The sequence below is a fragment of the Pan paniscus genome, chromosome 5 (assembly GCF_029289425.2).
Source record: "Pan paniscus chromosome 5, NHGRI_mPanPan1-v2.0_pri, whole genome shotgun sequence".
Classification (NCBI taxonomy): domain Eukaryota; kingdom Metazoa; phylum Chordata; class Mammalia; order Primates; family Hominidae; genus Pan; species Pan paniscus.
Window position 1 is genome coordinate 19,994,942 of NC_073254.2, and position 26,165 is coordinate 20,021,106.

The 26,165-nt window shown below is 39.2% G+C and overlaps 1 protein-coding gene across 8 annotated transcripts in view; it reads left to right on the plus strand.

Moving 5' to 3' along the window:
- FARS2 (phenylalanyl-tRNA synthetase 2, mitochondrial) overlaps window positions 1–26,165 on the plus strand; it is a 512,480-nt gene that overhangs the window by 105,240 nt on the left and 381,075 nt on the right. For 7 of the 8 annotated variants that reach the window (XM_063605131.1, XM_003806719.6, XM_034961385.3 and 4 more), the window contains one exon: window positions 2,732–3,364. The exons of the other annotated variant lie outside the window; for it this stretch is intronic. In XM_063605131.1, the coding sequence (XP_063461201.1) occupies window positions 2,753–3,364 (612 nt within the window). In that variant the 5' untranslated portion in view covers window positions 2,732–2,752. The remainder of the gene's footprint in view (window positions 1–2,731; window positions 3,365–26,165) is intronic. 8 annotated transcript variants of the gene reach the window in all.

Sequence of the window (26,165 nt, forward strand, 5' to 3'; positions counted from 1 at the left end):
ATACTGTATTACAATAAACTAGAGAAAAGAAAATGTTATTAAGAAAATCATGAGGAAAGAAAATGTATTTACTATTTATTAAGTGGAAATAGATCATCCTAAAGATCTTTATTCTTATCTTCATGTTGAGTAGGCTGAGGAGGAAGAGGAGGGGTTGGTCTTGCCTTCTCAGGGGTGGCAGAGGTAGAAGAGATAGGGGAGGCGGAAAGGGAGGCAGGAAGGGCAGGCACACTCAGTGTAACTGTTACTGAAAAGAATCTGCATGTAAGTGGATCTGCACAGTTCAATCCATGTTGTTTGAGGGTCAGCTATATTTGAATTGCCAAGAATTCTGAACTGTCTCATGGCTAGCCAGGCATATGAATTTATGCTAGTTACGTGATCTTTTTGAGCTTTATATTCTTTGTTGGTAAAGTGGTACGAACAATACTTACATCACAGAACTGTTGAAGGGATGAAATGGAAGAACAATGTGTTAATAGAAGTATGAATGTCGTTGGTCTTATCCTCCTGGGTCTCTTATGTATTTGCAGATGATATATTTCTTATAGAGAAATTCGATAGAGGTGGAAGGAAAGGAAGTCACTTCTCAGATAGAAGTGGGAAGGCTCTCCTAGTCATCCATCTCTCTCTGTTACAGATAGTAACAGAAAGGACAGATACTTTTCTGTGTGGGGTGAATGACAGTGGAGAATGTAAGCAGGGCTGAGCAGATAGATAGAAGGCCTGAAAACCAGGGCAAGAACCTCAAACTTTCATCGGCAAGCTGGGGATTGCGTGAGGAGAGCAAGGAAGGGACACGAGGCTGGGGCGCATCCCTGGGAATGGAACCCAAGTGTGGGTTTGGATGTGTGAAGAGCTGGAAACTGGGAAGGAAAAGCATCGACAGCAGCCCACAAATAACTGGATCAGAAGCACCTTTCCCAGAACAATTCTGAACTTTGTCTAACACATATGCCTTTGGGAGGAAGAAAGCCTTTCTTGTGTTTTGGCAAGGGTGCTGAGCTAGGTAGCTAATAACCTAACAGTTTGATTTTGTGCTAAGATGTGTAAGGCTGCATATGCATGTTTAAAATTCTTATCCACTGCAGTGACAAGTCACTGAACACTAGATGGGAAGACATTTCAGTTGAAGCTCAGCCAAAAGCCCTTTTGAAACAACTCTGACAAAATAACGCCATAAGTGAATAAAACCAGAGAGTTCCTGGGTATCTTTGAAAATGTCTCCCATGATGACAGTCTCAGACAAAGGTGTGTGCACAGCTTCTAAGAAGCAATCACACACAAACACAGCCATTCAACTTGCAGCTAGATTTCCTCAGTTCCAATTTGGAGTCAGGTGGATTGTGCTGTCCAGGGACAGACTGTGCTTTTGATAGTGACTTGGAACAATATAATTCTCTGCTAATGCAGCTTCATATCATGAAGCTATATATTTTCTTGGTATGATTGCACGGCCCTTGAAGTAAAACAGCCACATAGTCGTATGCTTTAAAATAGCCCGGTAGGGAAGAATTCCACATTTTAGAAGATGGATTTTTATAATTTAAGTTTGTGAATATAAATTATTTGTGAACAATGGGATGTGACATCTCAAGACTCTCCTTATTGGGATCCCTGAGTGAGTTTAAAACTGGCTTCTGTGGGAGTGGGAAGAAGACACTGTGTGAGTGGTTCACAGCCCTTTGCGGTTGTCTTATTGAACTCTTTCAATACCTTAGAGTTTTGCCAGTTATACTTAGGTCCTTCTCACCTAATCCATGACTTGAACCGCCTATACTAGATGACAGCTGAGGTGACTTTCAGCTGTAAAGTTTGGCATTTTATTTACTTAAAAATCTAGGTCAGTGCTCTGCCTTCTGGCTGCTCTGTCACTCTTCCCCAACAAGTTTAGTCCTGTTTCTGGTTAATTGTGGGTGTGTAGTAGAAATGTGCCCTTTTGCCAAAGGTGTAATTGAGAGGATGCCACAAAGGTATTAAGTTTAAGTGACATGACCAGATGTGAGAAGATTTGCATTTACAGCTGTCCATTGATAGAGTCTATCACTTTGTACAATATTTCCTGAGATTTTCTATTTTATTTTTAAAATATTAAAGTTAACCACAATCTAAAGTGGTATATTTTGTTTAAAACTTTTTAAAAAAATTAGTAATGTCACTTTGTGATCTAGTGAAGTAATTCAGAAGTTATGCTATGTCAAAGATAAAGAGAACTCTGTAGTTATGAGGATGGTTGGCAGAAATGTGAAGGATGGCTCTTAAATCTCTTCTCTTCCACTCTCCTTCGGAAGCCTCTGTCTAATCATTTGCTTCCTTTATTAGTGGGACCCTTAATAGGGTCCAATTAAGTTCTGTATTTTAGGGGATCTCTCTGAAGTTTTTTGGTTCTATAATGTAAAGGTTGTCGTGTTTACAGTTTTTTTCCACATCACGAGTTCAGGACATGATAACATAATAAACGAGGTTTTCTACAAAGCCAAGGATCTGAATGACAAAGGAAGGACAACTAGAGATTAGGGATATAAAAGTGACTTCCAAGAATCTTTTCATTTAGTGTATTAAGTATCACATGTCTGTCAGATTTCTTTAATTGGCTCTTTCAGCTGTGTGGAGGTCGTAGTGGGGGAAACATGCCAGTAGGACAAGAGGGAGCTGGTGGGAGATGCAAAGAACACACTTGCTTTCCACAGAGTGACACCTGACTTGTGCTTTGCCTGTGTGCTCTTTCCAGAACCTGTGAGAAGTTTCTACAATGGTGGGCTCAGCTCTCAGGAGAGGTGCCCATGCATATGTCTACCTGGTGAGTAAGGCCAGTCACATCTCCAGAGGCCATCAGCACCAGGCCTGGGGATCGAGGCCTCCTGCAGCAGAGTGTGCCACCCAAAGAGCTCCAGGCAGTGTGGTGGAGCTGCTGGGCAAATCCTACCCTCAGGACGACCACAGCAACCTCACCCGGAAGGTCCTCACCAGAGTTGGCAGGAACCTGCACAACCAGCAGCATCACCCTCTGTGGCTGATCAAGGAGAGGGTGAAGGAGCACTTCTACAAGCAGTATGTGGGCCGCTTTGGGACCCCGTTGTTCTCGGTCTACGACAACCTTTCTCCAGTGGTCACGACCTGGCAGAACTTTGACAGCCTGCTCATCCGAGCTGATCACCCCAGCAGGAAGAAGGGGGACAACTATTACCTGAATCGGACTCACATGCTGAGAGCGCACACGTCTGCACACCAGTGGGACTTGCTGCACGCGGGACTGGATGCCTTCCTGGTGGTGGGTGATGTCTACAGGCGTGACCAGATCGACTCCCAGCACTACCCTATTTTCCACCAGCTGGAGGCCGTGCGGCTCTTCTCCAAGCATGAGGTGAGTCTTGAGATGTTTCTCATTGCTGAAGGATGTCATAGACGTTTTATGTTGAGGTCACTAACATTTAGCTCGATGAGACCAGCATAGTCATCCTTGCTTGCCTTATTTTGCCTTAGTGAATCATCCATACTTAATGACATCTTGTGTATAGGTGTGCCTCAGTACTTTTTGACTGCTTTGTTGTGTTAGTAACTACAGAAATTGGTAAGCCTTAGTTTCCAGTTGTCTGTCCTTATCCTTTCTCTCAATACTGACCCGCCTTTCTCTGGGTTACTTCTTATGAATGGAGAATAGTCTGTGGCTCAAATTCACCTTTAATCCAGGATGGCTGAAGGTGCAACATGGAAACCTGTGGTCAGGTCATTCTTAATTCTGTTAGGAGAAGTAAATTATATTTTCTTGCTGTTAGAGAGAAATGAATTTCTTAGGTACCTTAGGGGCCTGATGATTTATTGGCTTGGGCTGTAAACTGTGTCTTGTCCCCAGGCACTTTCCTCAACCTCCCTGGCTTTGCATGTTGCTGTGAGATGTCTTAATTGCTGTGGGATGTCTTAATTGCTGCTATTCTGGAAGCATGTGTTAGGATGATGCATGGAGCCTTTTCCCAACTCCTTGCGTCTGTTAGATGTTATCCTAATATGTTGTGTGCATCTGTTAGATGTTATCCTAATACGTTGTGTGCATCTTTTTTTGTTGTTGTTTTTTTTTTTTTTGCAAATTCTGAAATCCCTAAAACCTTGATTCCATTTCCTAAAAACTTGCCATACCACTTGTCCCTCACTCATGTTTTAAAAACCATCTCTGTTTTTATATAAGAAACAAATGCTTAAACTAAGCACAGGGTGTATTTCATTTTACTTTCTTAGCAATGTCCCTTCCAGACATGTTCATTGGAACAGGAGGAATTATTATTGTCACAAAACTCTCTCCTGCCAACGTAAGCTAAATGAGTTATTAATATGAAAACAAATAGTATAGCATCCTTAGGCCAATAGGTAACCATTGTTTTGTTGTATTCTATAAGTCCTATAGCAGGAGATAACTGAACAGGACTGCCCTCCCCTTCTCTCCTTTTTCTTTCTGTTTACCTCTGGATGTGCTGTTCTTCTGCGACTCTGTGATAATACAGTAATAGCTTAGCCTTACACAAAAAGGCCATCCATGCTGGATCTCAGGGGATCTCAAATGAGCATTCTCACTACTTGGAATAGCTGACTATTTTCCAGGTTAGGAAAAATAATGATTAATAAGGATATAGATTTATTAGGGAACTAATATGAGATGAATAAAGACAGGTCAGAATCTGGGAAATATGACCAAGTGATAGAATGTCATTTAAAATTAATGTACAAGAGGAGCTGTGATGCCAGTAATATGACGTCCAGGTCACAGTAGCAGACAGGTGCTCAGCCCAGCTTACCTCATTAAAGAAATAAGAAAGGACTGTGTGCACTGATTTGTAAGCCTGCATGCCATGAAAGAGGCAATGAAGGCTGCCAGGCACTTCTAGCATTTTAATGGAGGGAAAATCAAGGCTGCCACGGAAGATGGGAAATAGGAAGTGGATAGGAAATTAGCCTTCACCTTGTTTCATATTTGTTTTGGGTTCAGTCCAATTTGGTAGTTAGTACAAATTACTAATCTAAACTGATGATGCTACTATATATTCTGCGTATAGTTAAAAAATTATGCTCACGTGTATGTATGTATCTAATCTTCTTATATAAGGTGCATCTGTGTTCATTCCTTCGTTTACTGCTCTTAATAAAAACCTCGCAAGGTAGATCATTTTGACTTCAGCCATGAGGAATGAGGTCCCAAAAGGTTTAGTGACTTACCCAAAGTTGCTGAAGCAGTTAGTAACATGCCTAAAACTGGAACTCAGCTCTTCTGAATTCATTGCCTGTTTTTCTGTATTCTGCTTTTTTTCATGACACTCCTTTCTACGTGGGACCTGCTTATGACCCAAAGGGGAGTTTTGGTTCCAAGAATGCTATGGAGAGTGGAGTCAGAAGATTGTGGTGTTTTCTGAATTCCTAACCTCAACTAAAGTGTTGGTACTAACTCTGACCTAATCTTAACTCTAAACAAAATGTTTTTTCGTCTTTCAGTTTATTCCCCTATGAATAGGATTTTTAGAGTTGTAATAATGTTACAGAGACAATTTTAAACATTTTATTATTATCTTTTAAGGTATTTTTGTTGTTTAATCTTTGTAATTATTACTTTCATCACTATAACGTGTATTTCAGCAAGAAGAAAAGTAAATACAGAGGTGCAGGGTAAAAAAACAATGATAAGTATAGAAATGGATGAGTCACAGTAATCTATACACTTAGCTATTAATTGTGGAAAAAAATCTTTTGTATTTTGAAAAATAGTAAAATGAAAACTAGTGAACAGTAATAAATTGGGGGGAGTAATCAATAGATATTGAAAGTCTGCTAAGGCTCTTGTCATATTTGGGGATAGGATAAAATTACTGAGTAACTTCAGACTTTGTTGGAAAAAAATTAGATTGCAGTACAATGTATACATTGCAAACAGTTGGAGTAGAAAAGGAGGAATGTAGAGCATGATCTCAATTTAACAGACAGGAAAAAGGAATGAAAAAAAAATATGGTAAATAGAAACCCCAAATTAAGGATGTAGATATAAGTCCAAATACATCAGTATTCATGAATTTAAATGGGTTAAACTTACTAAAGACACACATTATCAGATTGGATATTTTTCAGTTAGAGAAACCTGAAACAAAACCACACCAAAGGGTGAAAATAAGGGGCAGGAAAAATAGATATCAAGCAAATAATTATCAAAAGAAAGTTGGTACAGCAATATTAATATTATGTAAAATAGAATTTATGAAAAAAGTGACAAGCAGTAACAAAGAGGGGTAGTTCCTCAATCAGGAAACTTTATGAATTAAGAATTTTTATGTATTCAACATCATAGGCTTAGTACATAAAGCAAAACTGAAGAATTAAAAGTTAAGTTTGACAAATTTATAACCATGTTAGAAGATTTTAAGTGACCTCGGTCAGAAACCAATGGGTTATGAAGTTAAAATGTGTAAAGATACAGACAATCTGAAAAGGTGGTTGACAAGTTTGATTTATATTTATTTTTAAAATTTGGTAGCCATAAACATATATACACACACATACACAATTATATATGTATATGTGTATAAACACACATGCAGAACCATGCACATACATGGAGTTTTATATGCAAATGTCAGAAGTGTATAGTCATATGGATTTCTAAAAATTACTTATGCATTACTAATTGACAGTCAAAGTCTAAACAAATGTCAAAGAATCAACAACATAAATAGAACTTTGCCTGCCTGACTTCAATGTAGTTTATGTAGAAAGCAATAAGAAAGTATAATAAAAATGTTCCATATTCTCAGAAATTTAAAAATATACAAGTATAGCTTCATGGGTTAAAGAGAAATATTAGCAGTAAATTACAAATTACTTATCACTGAGCAGCAATGAAAATACTTTGAACTGCTCAAATGTGGGGAACCATAGTCACTTCATTATGGAGAAACTTGGTATTCGCCACCTAAGCCGTAGGATCACTGTTAACATTAGAAAAACAAAACTGATGATGTTAGCTAAAAGGGTATTTGTCATACCTTTCGCTTTAGATATGTTTATTTTAAAAATTGAAAATGGAAATCATCAAATTAAGTGTTCAATTTATGATGCTAAAAATGACTTTATTACAAAAAATGTGGAAGGGAGGTGGGTGTATAGTCTTTGAATATCCCCAAATCTTACCAAATTGAGAGAGCAACTAGAATAGCAAAACCAAATACCGCAGACAACATCTACAACACAACTAGGTGACAAGTTCTCCCTAAATCCTCACAAATGCATGGGAAGTCACAATGAACAGCTAGAAGTTCTGCACTGTATCAGAAACAGGTAGTATAGGGACACAGCAGTACTTGAGAGAAAAGGAGAGCTTCCTTAGGGGTCTCTCAGAGAACAAACTTCCACAATCAAATTTACAGGAGAGACTTCGGCTCAAAGTACCAGTATCACTGTTCATCAGTGACTACTGACGTCATCTGTCTAGGAAAACAGTGGATTTCTACCTCACACTAAATCTTCAACATAATGTGGGAAGGTGGATTAGACATTAATATAAAGGGACAACCACAGTTAACGTGTCTCCTGAAGGAAGGATACAATACCAATTATAGAGTCTCCCCCAAAATGTTGGACTTGAGTCTGATTAATTCTCTAGACCCAACTACCATATTTGTAGGACATATTCAGGCTGTAGGAAATTGTGTAGCAGGTCTACTGGAGGTGTGATCTGCAGAATGAAATAAATAGAGGACTCAAGAGTAAGTACTAGGAAATGTTTAACCAATGCTAAGGGTTTAGAAATGTTTACGCCATTGTATTCAAGCACGTTATTAGTGGACTTCTTTTGTTGAACAGTGTGTGTGGATGGGTTCAAGTGTCCTTAAATACTCTTGGTGCGTTGAGTGTGCCCAGTCTATGCAGTAGCAGTAGGCCCATGTATCAGTTTGTGATCCTTGGGAAACCTAAAACTATTCCTTTGCTATGGCTTGAGAAGCGCTGCTCTATGGGATAAAGGACCCAATTTCTTCAAATGATTGCAAGAAAAATAAAAGGGGATGAAAATGATACCCGTAGATTAAAAGAAAGATCTATCAGTCACAATGTGTAGATCCTATTTTTAAAGAAAAAAAAACCATGACATTTGAGACCACTGGAAATTTGAGCACTGACTAACTGAATATTTGAAATTCAGTTCTTTTTTGTTTTTATTTTTTAGGTGTGATAAATGGTATTGTATTTTTATGAAGTCATTTTGTTTTAGAGATACATATTGAAATACCTAAGGGCAAAACGATCTGATGTCTGCGATGTTCTTCAAAACAATGTGGGAAGGTGGATTAGGCATTTGGAGATGGATGTAAGAGGATTAATAATTGTTAATTATTGAAACTGGGTGTTGGATGCAGAGAAATCGTCATCCTTTCTATTCGTGCATACGTTTGAAAATTTCCAAATAAAAGGCTAAGGGAAAAGACTGAAGGAAAACACTGGGATCCGTCAGTCAGTCAAAAACATTGGCTGAATATATACTGGGATTCAAGACTGGAAGAAGATATCAGACAGTCATGAGATGGTCCCTGCTTTCATGGGGAAGACAACTATTAATATAAAAAAAGAGTGCAGGATAAATTTAAGATAAAAGCATTCATTACATGTAATAGAAAACTGAAAGCAATTAACTCTAAAATTAATAGCCTTTCCTCCATCAGCCTCAGATGATTTTACACAAATTTTTACCAAATCATGAATAACTTGTACAATCTGTTTCAGAACATAGAAAAGAGAGTCCTACCAAGCTCATTTTATGAGGTTAGACATGTTAATATCCCAACTAGATAAGAAAGAAAACTTTTGAAGTTTCATCATTATGAACATAGATTATTCCTTTTTAATGAACAGATATAGAATTATTAAATGAAATATTTGAAAATTCAATTCATTGATTTATTGTGTCCTACCACATTATTATTGCATATACATTACATTGTACTGTATTAACTGATATAAGGAGAAAAAGCATGTGATCATCTCAATAGATATAGAAAAATGATTGCATTTAATGTCTCATGACATTAAAAAAGCATTTGATGACATTAATGACTCATGATAAAAACTTTTAGCAAATTAGAAATAGAGGGAAACTTCCTTGACTTTACAAATGAAATCCATGAAGCTCTTACAGCAAACATAATTAATGGTGAATCATTCTAAATATTTCTATCCAAATTAGCCACACTTCAGGATTCCTTCCTATCACTGTTCATCATTATGTGGTAAATTCTAGCTTATGCAGTAAGCCAGAAAGAGAAATAGAAGGCATAAGCATTGGAAAACATAGATAAAACTGCTTTATTTGTAGAGGATTTGATGCTTTACCTAGAAAAAGAATATACAGATCAACTGTTAGAACTTACAAGACAATTCAACAAAGTTGTTGGATTCAAGGACCATATAGAAAAATTAATGTTTTTATCCATAAGTAAGAACCAATTACCAAATATAATAACACATTTTATTTGTAGTATCAACTAAAATATTTCAGTACCTAGGTATAAATCTTGCATCAGATATTTGAGATATTTATGGATAAAATTATTAAATATTATTAAAAGACATAGAAGAACATAAGGAGAGATTTACCATATTTGTAGATTCATAGATAGGAAAACAATATCACGAAGATGACAATTCATCCAAAATTAATCTACAAATCCAGCGCAAATCCAACCAAAATTTTCACTGGATATTTTGGAAAAATTGAGGGACTAATCTTAAAATTTATAGAAAGAGCCCCAGGTATTAAGACTTATACTTGTGTAGTTGTAAAGATAGTTTAGTAATGGCACAAGGTTAATTGGGTAGAGAACATTGCAACAGCTCTACTTCATATTTGAGAACTTATGAAATATAAGTGATATTTCATATCACATAAGTGGGAGGTGATGGATTCTACATTAATTGTTCTGAGACAGTCATCTCTATAGGAAAACAGTGGATCTCTACCTCACTCTAAATCCAGCAAATGGATGGATTAATAAGTCATTTGTGAAAAAGAAATCTTTAAAACTTTTGGAAGAAAATATAGGAGATTGTCATTTTTACTCTGATAGAATATAATATCATAAACATGAGAATTCTTGAACAAGAAAAATCCATAAGGGAAAAAAGTGCTAAAGTTGGCTACATTGTGTTAAAACATCTGCCTAATAAAAGTCTCCATAATCAAAGTTATGAGACATTTCTACATGCTGGGTGGAGATATTTGCTGTGTTGTCAGACATTTTCCTACTGGATTCTTTTTTTCATCCTGAGACTTTCTTTTACATGATCACTACCAATCTTCTGTCAATCTTTCGACACTGTTCTCCTTTCTGAAAATGCATATAGGTGGTGAGCACACGTGTGTGCTTTTACTATTCTTTAAACATGTCATACTCATATACTTTTATGTGTATGATTTATTGTGTAAGAAGAAGGCACATGACTGGCTGACAAACAAGGACCAGCTTTATCAATAAACAAGAAAATGCAAATTAAAACAACCAAATATGATTTCAAACTCAGCAGATTAGCAAAATTTGATAATCCTCACAATACCAAAGGCCTAGAGGAACTGTCCATCTTATAGCCTTCTATTGGGAGTGTATATAGTTACTGCCACTTTGGAGGGTAATTTGGTAGTTTCCAATGAAAACAAAAATTGTATGCTATGTGATTTGGCATTTTTTTCTTTAAGTGTTAAAAAGTCTCAAAAACCCATCAAGAGGAGCAAGGATAGATAAAATGGGCTCTGTTTTTATATTGAATACTTCATAGCAATTAACATAAACGATCTAGAGGTACTTGTATCAACATGGATGGGTTTTAATGCAATCTTGAGGGAAACAAGTACACCGCGAGTGGTACTAAACTATCATATCTTTTTAAATGGATATTCAGAATGCACCCAATAACAAAAACATGCCCAACAATGTGTGTTCTTATGGACTTGCTTATATTCTTTCTCATCTGTCTTTGTCTATTTCTCTTTTTATGCACACAAACACAATTTTTCTTTAATCCAGCTAGATAAACATAAAAGTAGATGTGAAAAAATATATGGAAATAATAAACACAAAAATCAAGGTCGTGATTATTTATGATGTGGAAGGAGGGTGAATGAGATCAGGCATCATATCATTCTTTGCAAACAATGCAATATTTTATACTTTTTAGGAGCATAGAAGGATTTTGAGACTTATGTGTTTGAGAACCACTGTTCTATAGCTTCCAAACGAAATTTTTAGAAAACATTTGAGACATTTAGTTTGCAAAGAATGGTGGATTTCAAGTATTTGACAGGCCCACCAGAGGAAACTCTTACAAATCCTGTGTCTATTTAATGTGATTAAAAATGTCAGTTGAAACATGCATGTGTGAACCAGTGCTCAGACAAGTTCTGTTTTCCCACTCTCCCTGGCGGCACCTTGTCGTGTTTCACCAGATGCACACTTGTGTGTGGGCCCTGAGGATGGACAGAGGAGTTGCGTGAGAGACAGGCATTCCGCAGGTTGTTCTCAAGTCTTGGCTGCAGACTCTTTGCCTCCTTATTTTGTCTTCATTCCCCTTTGATAACATCCTCTGGGTCTGTTTCTTCCAGGATTTTTCTGTCGTGTACACACATGTGCAGGCAATACTTCCTCCTGAATTTAAGACGATTCATAATGAGCCTTCTTTTCTTCCAGATTCTGTCTCCATTATTATTATTATTATTTAAAATTCTAAATGCCTCTTGTTTTCTTAAATTTTATACAAGAATGTGCATATCTGTTTCTTGTCCTTCTTGCTAGTAGTTCTCAAACTTGAGTGTATTAACCAGTCTTGGTCCATGACCGAGTTTTTGTTGATTTTACAGGAAAATAAAAAATATAAGAGCAATATACCAATTTTTATAAAGGTATATTTATTTATTTTAAAGAGCTCTCCTCTGTTCTAGGATGATTTCCTTGCCACTTTCCTAAGTGTTAAAATGCAATTTCTCTTATGAAGTGATGGTGATAGTATTTTAAGCATATGCCTGTACTTGGCAAAATAAAGCATTGCCTACCTTATCTTAGTCCCTATAATGTTTTGAAATTTTTACCAATCTATGAAATATATAACCTTACACCTTAACAAATGAAGGCATAATTGTGGAGAAGTTATAAATATTACATAATTAATACATAATTTACAAATATTCACACAGAAATAAAGGGAAATCTTTTTGGAAAAGAGGATGAGTGAAGGTGTACAGAGAAGTAAGCTTTTTGTATAATTTTGACCACAACCCATTACTGGAATGGCCCTTCATCAAGAGGTGTGTGTTCAGTTCGTATACCACCCACCCCTTTAAACATAATCATGCTCATTCGCCATTTCCTCATGGAGGGATTTTAGGAGCGTAGAAGGATATTGAGACTTACACGTTTGAGAACCACTGTCCTCAAACCACTGTCCTCAACCACTGTGGGTGAGGGGCTCCTTCCACGGAGGCTGCTCCTGCCCTCACGATTCCTTCCCGCTGGAGTGAGGCGCTTCTTTTTGAACACCCCTTTGGCATCCTTTGTGGTTCATCCTTGTCAGAAAAAACCGCTGTCATTTATCATTAGAAAATCTTACTTTTGCTGCCTTTGATATTCTCTCCCACTTTCCAGATGGTTCACTGGAACCCTCCTGTTCTTGGGCTTCTCTTTCCAAGCTTCCCCGCTGTTACTCTTGTAGTGAACCCATGGTTGTCTCTTTATTCCTGCTTTCTGCTCTGAATCACTTTTCTGTCTTTCAGTGAGTGACAGGGTTTTATTCTCCACCGTGTGGTTATTGGGTTTCCTTAATAGCCTCATGTGGAGGGGCTTTGCTGAAGGCATTTTTATTCGGCTTTGACAGATTATAGTCCCCATGTTTCCCTAATCTCTTCTTTAAAATATTTTAGGAAGCATTGTCCCTGTCAAAGACACACTTAAATTCAAACAGCTTTTCCTTTTTAAAATTATTTTTCTCTGTTCACGTGTTTACATAGTCCTCTGTCTTGACAGTGAAGTGAGAGGCAACTGGTCATAGTGAGGAGTCCATGGATTTGGGAAATACCCCATTATTGGAGGACAAAGCATGATTTGGAGGACCGTTTGGAGAGAGACCCCTTTTTCTGTGGCACAGGGCTTTTGCAGATAATTAGTCTTTGGCTATAACAAGATGGAAACTATTAGGCTCTTAGTCTGAGACTCATCACTGCCTTGTAGCTGTTTTGCCCACGACCCTTACTGGGCTTTCAGCAACTCACTGCCTTGAAATGTTAGTTTGTGTGTGCCTGGTGTCTCCAGCTGGTTAGTCAACTCGTAAGGGTGCCACTCTATCTGTTTTTGTGCCTCATGTTTCTAACCCAGGATTCTGCACAGAACAGCAGTGTCTCCCTCTTTCTGGGCTGTCAACTTTCACTGCAAAAGATGACAGCTAGCACTGTTAACTGCATGGCAGCTCACCTATCTGCTTGTCTAGTTGGGTATTCTCAGCTATAAGAGCACATGTGTCTGTTAGGGTCCAATTCTGATACGGAAACCGCACAGTAACTTGATCAAGGAAAGCATAATGTAAAGAATTACAAACTCCAACACAGAACTTGGGTAATCAGGGATTGCCCAGTAAGAGGTAATGAAAGAGTCCAGAAGTATTATCTATAAGGAGGAGCTGCTACCCCTAGGACTAAGACGGGGACCCAGAGAAGAGCCCCTTCCTCCTTCCCGCAGCTGTGGTTCACTAAGTGGCTCAGAAGTGGTAGTAGTGGTGCCATGCTGGTGAAATTGCTTGATATCCACGCTCTGGAATGTACCGAAATCTGCTTTCTTGGGTGTGGGGAAAGTTAATTTGGGAGACTTGTCTTGCGGGAAGCACTATGCTATGAAAATGATCAAATGGGGTACCGAGGGGAGCAGCTGGCCATTGGGGGAGCTGTGTTGCCACCTGCACTGCAGATCTGGGCAAAAGAAGTGCAGGGTGCCCAGTAAGAATACCTTCCTTTGCAATGTCCCTCCAGCGACCTCTACTGACAAAGTTTAGCATTTTGCCAGCTGGCAAAGGAAAATATTTCAAGGACTCAACTCAGTTTTCACAGAGCAGGCAATGAAGGATTGATTGTTTTGTGCAGGTGATAAGTGACAGAGTCAGCTTGCTCCCTTTCCTGAATGTCTAGAAGCCTTTAGGGAGATAGGCTATCATTTATGCAATTACATGAGTTGCTAGGGAAAGTCATATTTATGGAGGCAAAATATTTGTTCTTAATTCAAATTTAATATTTCTGAAAACAATTAGGTAATGGGAAAGCTCTCTAGTTATTTGATCTTAGTAGATGGAATACATAGAGAATAGAGGATGTTCTCAAGGGTAAAAGCTTGTGCTCCTGAACCAATAATAGCATCCAAAGAAAAACAGATTAATATTCTTTACATCTCATTTCTCTAAGATCTCAGGAAAATTATTGCCATTTACATTCTACATTTGTTGTTGAAGGCTAAGAGGGCCTCATTAGGTTTACCAAATCCAAATAATTACAGTTAGAGATGGTGTTTTTTTCTACTAGCTGAAGTGATGTGTGAAAATAGCAAAAATATTTTCACAGAGAAATTATGCTCTTTAACAGTAAACTTCACGCCTTGCTAGGAACTGCATTTCTCTGCCTGGTGTGTATCATCGAATGCTACTTGTAGGGATGGAGTGGTCTAATTTCACATTTCGAGCTTGGTAGGTGCAGGTGGGCTGTAGGTGAAAGGGAGTTTTCTTTACCAGCCAGCCTCAAAAATGGCTAGCAGCCGGTGCCACTCGCATAGTGTTGAATTATATGTCCAGATACCCCAGTCTACTCACAAATGTAAAAGACTACACTCTTGCTATTTGACCAAGAATGCACCCTGTACTGGGTACTTTCATTGTCCTCGCTCCGAGGCTTCGTCCTAAAATCTGCTTTCTGTGTCATCTCCCTGACTCATCCTGGGATAGGTCTCTGCAAAATTGTAAACTTTTGTTAGTTTAAATGAATTTGAAAGGTAAGATAGTTTTCTTAAACTAGATACATCATCTAAATACAATGTTAGTCTTTAGCTGTATATTTTAGTTTTTATAGAAACTTTATATAATCTTATATAAGATCAATAGTAGTTCATTATAGCAATTATTTATTTATTTATTTATTTATTTATTTATTTATTTATTTATTTATTTTGAGACGGAGTCTTGCTCTGTCGCCCAGGCTGGAGTGCAGTGGTGCGATCTTGGCTCACTGCAAGCTCCACCTCCCGGGTTCACGCCATTCTCCTGCCTCAGCCTCCTGAGTAGCTGGACCTATAGGTTCCCGCCACCACACCCGGCTAATTTTTTGTATTTTTAGTAGAGACTAAAAATCCTGTTAGCCAGGATGGTCTCGATCTCTTGACCTCGTTATCCACCCACCTCGGCCTCCCTAAGTGCTGGGATTACAGGCGTGAGCCACCGCGCCCGGCCTATAGCAATGATTTCTAATTTTCTTTTCTTTTCCTATTTGAGGGTCTGATGAGAAATTTGCATACTCCCCAGAAACACACACACACACACACACACACACACACAGACGCAGAATTTTTTATATAGTTTAAAGGGTTTTATAGGCTTATTAGTTAAAGGGTTTTATGGGCTACTGGATTAGATTATGAAATTTGAAGTCAGGGTCAAGGAGATAGTTTTTGCTTTTAATAGGTAATTCCCAATCTCAGTCTGTAGTAAATTGGAAAATCTGTTCTGGATTCTTTCAGCAATCCTCTCTCTTTCCACATCTGCCACTTTTCTGTGACACTTCTTTTGGGTCACATTGCCATGCTGGGGTTATGTTTGGTGGTCGATTATGTAAGTAGCAACAGAAGTTAGGGTTAAGTTTGCTATAGGAAGGCAGAGAATGCTGCCTAACTTGGGTATGACCAGATGTCAGTTATTAGAATGATTGGAGATTGAGAACCAAGTCAGGAGTTCAGAGTCAGAGGCAGTGTAGGAACAGGAGGCTGGGTTGGATGTGTTGGGGGAAACCAAGGGAAAAGTGGAAAGTCTCTCTCCGAGGGCTGGGAACATTCCTAAGTTGTGGTCATTTCTGGACCAGGAAATACAAAGAGCTGGTTTCTGTTTAGAAAGCTGGTGAGGCGGACAGATAGCCAAAGAGCAGACTCTGGGACAGTGGGCAGCATGGGTCCTGCGGGGAGCAGATCTTGCCATGCATCTGGTAAACACTGGCCCTTGGAATCTTGTTATGTGTTGGACTTTAGATAGCGTGTGTGTATTCTTTAAGGTTTATGAGCTATGCTTAAATCAAGCAGAGAAAGATTTACATTTGACAAATGACAAGGAACGATTTCTCACCATAAAGATTCTGAGTGAGAGAATGAGTTTCAAGGGAACTTGGGTTAACCTTCTCCAGGGTGATGCTTCTTAATATTTTTATGCTGTGGATTTCCAGATAAGGTAAAAGACCCTTCAGTTCAGTTATCCCAACTCTTTCATCTCTTTAATGCAAAAGGAACTCAGTGATAGCAATGAGGTGTCATTTGGGAATTTGGTGGTAGGACTATGTAGAATATGTATCCCTCTCCTTTGGTAATAGTAGTACACATGATTTTTATTTAAACTTTAGTGTCTCAAATATAATCTTAAAATCTAGTTGTTAGATATTGATTCTATCATGTCAATTTATACACAGTAAAGTCATCCATAATGATGTAGCTAGAGTAACAGTGATTTATTATTAAAAGGCCTAATAGTATGTGAAGTCTACAACCAACTCAGGCTACCACTGAAGATCCACTGATAGTTTACTTCTTGGAATCGTGGAGATTCCACCTTTTGAAGAGTGCTGCAGGGAGTAGAAGCTTCTTTGTTATTGTCTGTTTATGTTAGTCAGGGTTCTCCAGAGCAACAGAACCAATAGGATATAGCACAGATATATAATAAAAAGATGGCTCAGGAGGACAAGCATTATAGTTCGTCGCAATCTGAAGGTTGGAGAAGCAGAAGAGCCAATGGAGTCCAAGTCTGAAGACAGGAGAAGACTGATGTCCCAGTACAGGGACAGTCAAGTAGAGAGAATTCTTTCTTCCTCAGCATTTTATTCTATTCAGGTGCTTGATGGATTGGCTGAGGCCCACCACGCTGGGGATGGCCACATGCTTTACTCGCTTTCCCTGTTCAAGTATTAATCTAGTCCAGAAACACCCTCACAGACACATCCAGTAATGATGTTTAATGAAATATCTGGGCACCCTGTGACCCCATCAAGTTGGCACATAAAATTAACCATCATACCATTCTTGGGGATCTTCATGGTGAAACACTGAGAGTCCTCAGTCAGTTCTAATTTATATGTTCTATCGATGCCACATTTTTATTAATAACTCCTAGTGTACCACTTAGCCAATGACCAATAAATAGCCTCTATTTGTACATAAAAGTATAAGAATAAGGAATTATGCCTTTTTTACCCTTTAGGACTGAATAAAGGACTGGAACTTTTGGCCGCTGGCCTTTGGAGCCCCTCCATGGCCTGGATATTATATCTTGAAAATGTTTGTTTTTATAGCAGTGCTTGTTATTCTCCAGAATAACACCAGCTTTTGAGCTAGCGAAACGAGAGGCAAATCCTGGCTGTGCAACTCAGCCTCTGGTGACCTTAGATAAGTTCTTTAACGTTAACACTCTGAACTTCAGCGTCCATAACTAAAATGAGGACAACTCTTGAGTGGTGGTGAATGAGCCTGCCACGCTCCTGACATTAGGAGGTGTTCAGCTAATGGTCGCTGCCCTGCCCATCCCCTTCTGTGTATCTTACAAATAGTTGTCTCCTCCTTTTGTGTTAAGTGTCGATCCATCTGAGCATTGTCAATGTCAATTATGTATCTTGTGGGTTGTCCTTTTTAGTTCTGATCTACTTTTTTTTTTTTTTAAAGCCTTTGCTGTCTTTTCTGTTCCTTCCCGTGGTTGACTGATTAGTAATGTGTCTTCTGTCACCTTCCTGTAGAACAGGTGATGGAATTTAGATGGGGCCTTTGTCCTGTTATATTTTACCCACTGGCATCATGAATGAGCTGTTTAGCCACCTGGAGAAGAAAATGCAATCTCTTTCTCTCTGTTTGATCTGTCATCATGGCCCAGGAAGAAGATGTTGAGAGATCATAATTTTAAAGTTGACAGCAGAATGGGTGAAGTTTTCTCCTACTTTACATGGTGGTTGTCATGAGAACCAGTTCACACCAGAATGGGGTGTTTTTTGTTGTTGTCATTGTGCTTTTTGCCTTGACACATGCAGATATTTAATTTCCATGTAATTTGTGTGCAGCTTCCTTGCTTTGACGGATTGAAATTTCTGATTCTCTGTAGAGGCCAGAACTTGGCAGGAATATTAATCTACTTCCTTTTCTCCTAGGAGAGCCCCTGAGAGAAGAAAAGTGCTGGAAAGTATAGTCATTGCGATATGTCAGGATTAATAAAAGCAGGCAAAGCAAATGGCCAGATTTCCAAAATACCCAGCAGCATTTGGCAGTATTTTTGGGGAGGCCGAGTTCAGGCAGCTGCCGATGCCACCCCACTGAGAGCACTGCGGAGGGCAGCCTCGCCTTCTGCCGGCCACATGGCTGTGTGGAATCCCATGGGATGGAATCTGCTGCCCTTAGGATTTCTATTGTCCCTGGCCCCTGGAGAGCACAGGTTTTGGTCACTAAGCAAGGAACTGAGTAGCCTCTGTGATGTGTTCAACTTGAGTTTTCTGTCATGGAGGCTTAAGTAGGGGGAGATATGGACAGGCCATGTTGGCCAGCGAGGACTTGTTTGAGTTGGAAAATAAAGGTCTGACATAGGGTTTCCCTGAGAAAGCTCAGACTGAAATAGGAGGAACCTGTCTGTTTGAAGCTTGAGCTTCTAATCTAGTATAGCTCCCTGACAGCCAGTATTTTGTTCAGCTGCCTGGCAGAAGTTGTTTCTCAGCCACCAATGTATTTTTGTAGCATCTTTCACCACAGAATACTGACTGTTTCACATCTCTTCCCATTAATCCATTGGCACAAAGTCTCATTGCAAGGAGAGGAAATGAGACAAGCAGCAGGGAGAAAATAAAGTCTGCTTTTTGCAGTATAGGGCTTTAATGCATTTCTTCCCCTGTGCTCATCTCTGTAACTTGATTAATTGGCATGTGGTGCATTACAGAAAATCCAGGCAATGGCAAAGCTGGTTCAATATCAATTAGTTAAAACAGGGAGGGACTTCCCATAGAGACCTTAGGACAGAGTTGTATTTAACTGGGCCCTTGAAACACAAGTCTTCCCAAATGATGAGCAGTAGAAGATCCTACTTAGGGCCCAGTTGGTTAAAGAAATTGAAAACTGTAGAAATTAGCAGCTGAAATCCGCTTGGATGAGTTTGCTATCCCTTTAATGTATCTGTCTATTCATCTTACTAAGGCATCCCAATCCTTCCTCCAAAGTGATTTGAATACTTAATATTTGCTGAAATGCTTTAGTTGGATTTGAATAATGTAATTGAATTTGCTTGCTGCATTTGGGGGAAATGAAGGCTTGGGAGTTTCTTTTCTTTTTTTCTTTTCTTTTCTTTTTTTTTTTTTTGAGACGGAGTCTTGCTCTGTCACCAGGCTGGAATGCAGTGGCATGACCTCAGCTCACTGCAACCTCCACCTCCCAGGTTCAAGCGATTCTTCTGCCTCAGCCTCCCAATGAGCTGGGACTACAGGCATGCACTACCATGCCCAGCTAATTTTTTTTTTGTATTTTTAGTAGAGACGGGGTTTCACCATGTTGGCCAGGATGGTCTTGGTCTCTTGACCTCGTGGTCTGTCCGCCTTGGCCTCCTAAAGTGCTGGGATTACAGGTGTGAGCCACCACGCCCAGCTGGGAGTTTCTATGGTAAGAAATGTGAGTGTGCTTATGTTTAGCAGTGATTCTTATTTCTCTGTATGTGAACCAAGGATTAATAAGCAGTAGACCTGCCAAGTATGTGAGGCTGTATTCATCACAGTTACAGCCTGTGTCTGTCACTCTGCAGATGACTGGCTTATCCCTGGGGCTCAGGGGTCGCCTGCTTAGTGACAGGTTTTGGTTGAACCGAGTTGGATATAGATTGCCTTTGTGTTTGGATGCCACACATTCTTGGGAAGCTCATCCTAAACCAGATTGCTGTAAAATATGATATTGACTAAGTGTTGTTCCTATATATATAGAGAGAGATGAAGTATAAACTCTGCTCCCCACAGTCAGCATAGTGGAAGATACAGTCAAGGCACGGAAGAGGGAGAGCTCTATTCCTGGGGGTAATAATAGAAGGTGTCCCAAAGAATCTCAGACAAAACATTATAGTTGTACAGGCAGAGAAGAAGGGGCACTGTGTTTCAGGTGGTGTGAGTAGCAGATTGAAGAAATGAAGATGTATGAAGGTGACGAGTCCCCGGAATGTGTAGTGTGGAGCGTGGCACATTGGAAAGTGACAGGTGATGGAGTTAGAGAAGGAAGCACGAACTGCTTCATGAAGGGCCTTCTATGTAACTTTTATAATTTGAACTTCAGTTTAAAAAGAATGAGGAGTCTCTACTAATTTTTAAGGGGCCAGAGTGAGGCAATCGTTCAGGTTGGCATTTTAGAAAAATAATTCTGCAACGTGGCCAGTGGAATGGAGCAGGGTCAGGCAAGACTGGTGATGGAAAGAGTTGTTAGGAGATTATTACAATCGTCCGAGAGAACTAGTGCAGGCTAAGCCAAGGAAATGGCAGGGATGATGGATAAGAAAGGATGTGAAAGACGTCCGAGAGAACCAGTGTAGGCTAAGCCAAGGAAATGGCAGGGATGATGGATAAGAAAGGATGTGAAAGAGGTGGAATTAATTGGATTTTATCCCTCTACATGGGGAAGTGAGGGAAAGGGAAAAGCAATTAAAACTAACTCCTGGGTTGCTTTTTTGGTGCCATTCACAGAGTTAGGGGTCTCAGGAAGAGAAATGTGTTTTGGGGTAGGGACAGGAGAGAGACTTGAGTCTGAGACATGTTTAGGTTTGGGATTTGCAAGTAGAAATGCCCCCTTGGCAGGTGCATCTGTGTATCTGGGCCTGGCACAGTCGCCTGGGGTGGAGGTGGAGATATGTGATCTATGGGCATATGATGATAGTTGGAGCTATCAGTTTAGCTGCATTCATCTAGGGGAAGGTACGCAGGGTAAAGACTGTAGAGGGCTGAAAACGAGTCCCTTGGAGTACAAATATTTAGTGACAGTGGAAGGAAGGGAAGCGTGAAGAAGACCAAAAAAGAGCTATCAACCTAACTGTATTTGTGAGAGGGGATAGTTGCAGCATGGTCTGGGGCTGGAGGGAGTTTTGTTGGTTTGTTGGACCGTTTGTTTAAAGGAAAGAATGGAATATATTCATAGAGGAGAAAGAGCCTTTGGAGAGATTACTGGTACAAGAGAGATGGCGTGATTTCTAAGTGACATCTTTGAGGAGACAGAGTGACGGGATAGGGTATATCCAAGACGTGAGGAGATGGATTAGTAACACCTGCCACCTGACCAGGGGAAGGCACCCTTTTCCTGTTGTTACAAAGGTAGGAATGAAGGATTGAAGCATGGCTGCAGAAAAGGCACAGATGTTTATGAATGGGAATACAGGGCGTAGACATTAGGGAGCTTCTTCTCTGTTGGCTTCTCTGTTCTCAGTAAAGAAGAGGACAAAGCCAGTTTTTTCCCCAGTTGAAAGGAGCGTGGGAGGGATAGACATTTTAACAAGTGAGATACATGATTAGCATAGTCTCTGAAGTTAATTGGAGAGAACAGCTAATACTTTCTTCTCCAAAATTTGGTTCTTGACTCGGCATGTGCTTATAGAGGCAGTCTACATTGATCAAGTAATTAGGAAGAATAGCGTGAAGCATCTGCTATGTTCAGGACACTGTGATGGGGGTCTCTGCTCCGGAGGTCGTGATGTTATCCTTCTAGAGCTCTTTCCTCATTCTTTCATGTTGGTTACAAATCATGGTTGCTTGTCTTCTCTCACGATAAGAGACTGAAGTGTTGTTCCTGGGGCTGCAATCTGTCTATAGCATGCTGAACTCATTCAGAGGAGTATATTGTCTCTATATTAAATTTTGCAATAAATGTTTAATTTCAGAATAGTTCTAGGTTTACAGAAAAATTGCAAAGACATTACAGAAAGTTCCTGTATAATCCATATTCAGTTTATCCTATTATTATCATCTTATATTAGCATGGTACATTTGTCACAATTGGTGAACCAGTTTTTTTTTTTTACATTATTACCTGTATTCATTTTTGTTCTTTTGTTTCTAAACTCTCTTGCTATGACCTTTTCAGTTATCTTTGGCAGTGGGAGAAGCACTTATCTACTAATGCTTCAGAAACCTGAGATGAACCAATAATTTGAAGCATCCCCTTTCTTGTGTCTTTGGGATTATCTTATCTTAAACCCTATGTCTTCTTATTTCAAAAATCATACACTTGGCGGGGGGGAAATAGTTGCAGAAAAAAAGTAAATATCAACTGGGATTTTATCAAGTTCATATGACCCTACTGTGAGTTATATGTTTGTTTAATTTAAAAAGTATTATTATTTATTAAATGCAATTTGACACAAATCTTTTTTAAAATGGGGTTCATCGGGGATTAATAATGAAGACTGTTTTTTGGTGACAAGATCGTGTACCATCGCCAGTAATAAAATAGTTCTCTATGTCTTTGCCTCTAGATGGCACTGATTTTATATTTGCCCATGATTTTTAAGCTATTGAGTTTGGAATAAAAAAGCCTGTTCTTTTCTGGCTAACACTGTGTCTGTGCTCATTTGTGCACTCTGTTTTTACTTCACTCTCAGCAAAACACAGAATTAAGAACCTGTTTTAGTTCCTGTAAGAGTCCAGCCATTACAAAATCATTCATGAGTGATCTAGGATTTGCTGATGAATTCATAAGGAAGAGAGCATTTGTATCATGTAACCTATATGGAATCATTCTGAAAAATATTTAATGGATCTGTATTTTCTCCAAGTTCCTTTTTCTGTTGTCGGTGGGCAGTTGTCCTGAGCTATTCCTCCAGGTGGAACTTTGCTCTCTGGTATCCGCTTCTCAAAGCCAGGATATTTCAAAATCCTTTTAAAAAATCCCTTTTGTCATACTTGTCATACAGAATTATTTAGCAGGTATCTTGTATTCCATGGGCCCCTTTGGGTTTTCAGTTCTCCGTCATATCTGTTTATTGTTGCCCTCCCCTCACATCCACAGATGTCAAAGAATCTCTTTACTTTTTACTCCGAGAGTAACATTTTTCCTTCCTAATTAAGCTGCTAAACTTTTCTGTCAGATCCTTTCTAATAGAATCATACAGCTAAATGAAACAGTTAAAAAATATCGGCTTGCAGAAATATTTTATGACTTTGGACATAGCGTCATTCTTGGACAATGCAAAAATGCCTTGTAGTTTGAAAATGTTACATCAGTTGACCACTATGTTATTCGAGTACTATTGTTGAGTTCTCCAAGCTGCTACTGTTCCTCCTCCCCTCCCTTGCCATCTTCTCTCTTGTGTCCTGTCTCTCTCTCTCTCCTCTTTATTAAGATGCTGGTTGGCACAGCCTGGACTCTTAGTTATGACCTCCTTTCTTTCATGTACTCAATCTGTCTACTTAAATGATTTTGTTTGGCTGCATTACCCAGCAAGATTTTTCTATTAGCATTCTCTTGGATCATCTCTTCACTGCTCATGTCACTTGTACTTGCGTTTGGTATTGTGCAGAGCAAGAATGTCCTGTGGTGTATCCCATCAGACTTTACCTTTTTGGTCTATTACCTCAGGCAAAGATTGGCTTATGAAGCTAGAATTAGTGAAATTGGTGATATGGTAGTGGCTAACTGACTTACCACCTGCTTGAAAATTTCAAATGCAGTTGAAGTGACTTTATTATATTTGTCTTAATGTTACAATGCAAAAATGCCTGTAGTTTGAAAATGTTACATCTGTTTCTGATTTTCCTCTCTGAAACAAAGCTTTCTGAATTCTGCTCCTACTACAATTTTTTTGTTTTTTTTTTTGTTTTTGTCGTTGTTGTTGTTATTGTTTGTTTTTGTTTGTTTGTTTTTTTCCTGAGAGAGGGTGTCTCTCTGTCACCCAAGCTGGAATGCAGTAGCATGATCTCAGCTCGCCGCAACCTCCACCTCCTGGGTTCAAGCAATCCTCTTGCCTCAGCCCTCCGAGTAGCTAGGATTACAGGCACGCGCCACCATGCCAGGCTAATTTTATATTTTTAGTGGAGATGGGGTTTCACCATGTTGGCCAGGCTGGTCTTGAACTCCTGGCCTCAAGTGATCCACCCATGTCGGCCTCCCAAACTGCTGGGATTACAGGCGTGAGCCACTGCACCCAGCCTCTACTACAGTTTTTTTGTTCCAGTACTTACCTTGCTTGTTTAGGTTATTCAGAAAGTGAGTACTATTGCTTTCTTTCCCTGTGAGGTTAGGCCAGTTTCCGAGCCCATGCTTGGCCCCAGACACCTCAGGCAGGAACAGTAGGTATAATTATTTCATCAGCGTTAGGATTAAGTTAGAAAGCAATGAGTATGTATTCTTTTGCATCCCACATGCTAAAAATATCCTTACTCAGTACCCTTGAGGGATCCTGCCTTTTATGAGTCCCCAGGTAACCACAGGGACTACTCAAGTCCTACTGTTACTTCAAGGATTATTTTGATTGTTTTCTATGACACATCATCTTTCAGATTTTTATAAACCGAACAACAGTATCACAAACCAGTGCCTTTCTGTGTGAAGGCTTTCTTGTGAACAGCTCCTGGGTTTGAGCAATATTTCTTTCCCTTACCATGTATATAAGGGACATTTATTTGGTCAGTTCTCAAACATATTATGCCTACATTTCTTCTGCTGTTTTTCTTTGGTTCTCTTCTATTCCCTTAGTTTAAGAGGAAAGGGGCTGAGATAACCAGTGTCAAGCCCTGGTGTCCTAATAGCTGCCCCAGGTATGGCCCCTTTCCCGTACTCCATGTTGCCTTTGGGAGTTCACATGGCCTCTAACCACACAGTGCCTTCTTAGGAATAATGTGGAACATGATCATAGCTTACAGGTTTTTCAAAGCAGTCCTCCTGGAATAACCCAAGAAACTGTTCACATTGATGCAATTGCACATATGCTAAGTGCATTTTAAAGGCAGACCTGAATTTATCACTTTTTGAGAAACGTATTAGTCCTTGTTCAATAGGAATGATATAACTAGGGTAAACCGTCATTATTTTATTCAGGGTGCCTAAAGCAGTAGAATTGTGTGGAGCTATTGCAGCTCAGCTCTGTTCATGAGTGTTTTATGTCCAGTTCTAAATCCTATTCATCTGACCCTATTGCCGCTTTTAATACTGAAGCTGAAGAGAGTGATAATATATATTCCATCACGGAAATAACCACAGAGCCTGGAAGATGGGGTCATGACTTGGAGATTTTGGGTTGAATTCAGGCTCCACCATTTACTATGTCATGGTACATGTTATTGAACCTCACTAAGCCTCAGGGTTCTTAGTTGAGAAATGGGGAAATAATAAGGATTGTGAAGATGAAAGAAAACCATATAGTATGTAAGATAAGCACTCAGCAAGGTAGCAAAGGTACTAAACGGTGTGTAACTATTAACCGTTAGTACTGCAAGTGGCAGTGAAGTGTGTTATAGGATCATGTTATCAGTCACAGGAACTCAGAGTCAGGATAGATAAGTGTTTAGCATTAATTTGTAAGGCAGATTGTATAGATGAAACTGGCGGTCAATAGTTATTTTTTTTTAATGGCTGGTAAAAAAGTGACTACTTTGGGAGCCACAGACCAGTCCTCAATATCTCCTTGAAAATCTACTATCATCCAAGCCTCATTTTCACTTTGCCACTTCTAGGATTTTGCAAAGAAGCAAATTCTTCTTCTGTCCGTTTTCTTTTTTCTGTGCTCTTTAAATGTGTGTTTAAAATCTAGACCTTTTGGGAAAATCTTATTGGCTTTCTAAATTTTAAATTTAATTGGCTTTTGCAATCTACTTTTATTCTTAAATCTGATTAGAAGTAATTCCTTGCTCAGTAATTCCTCAGTAGTTCTGAACTACTTTCTGTGGCTTT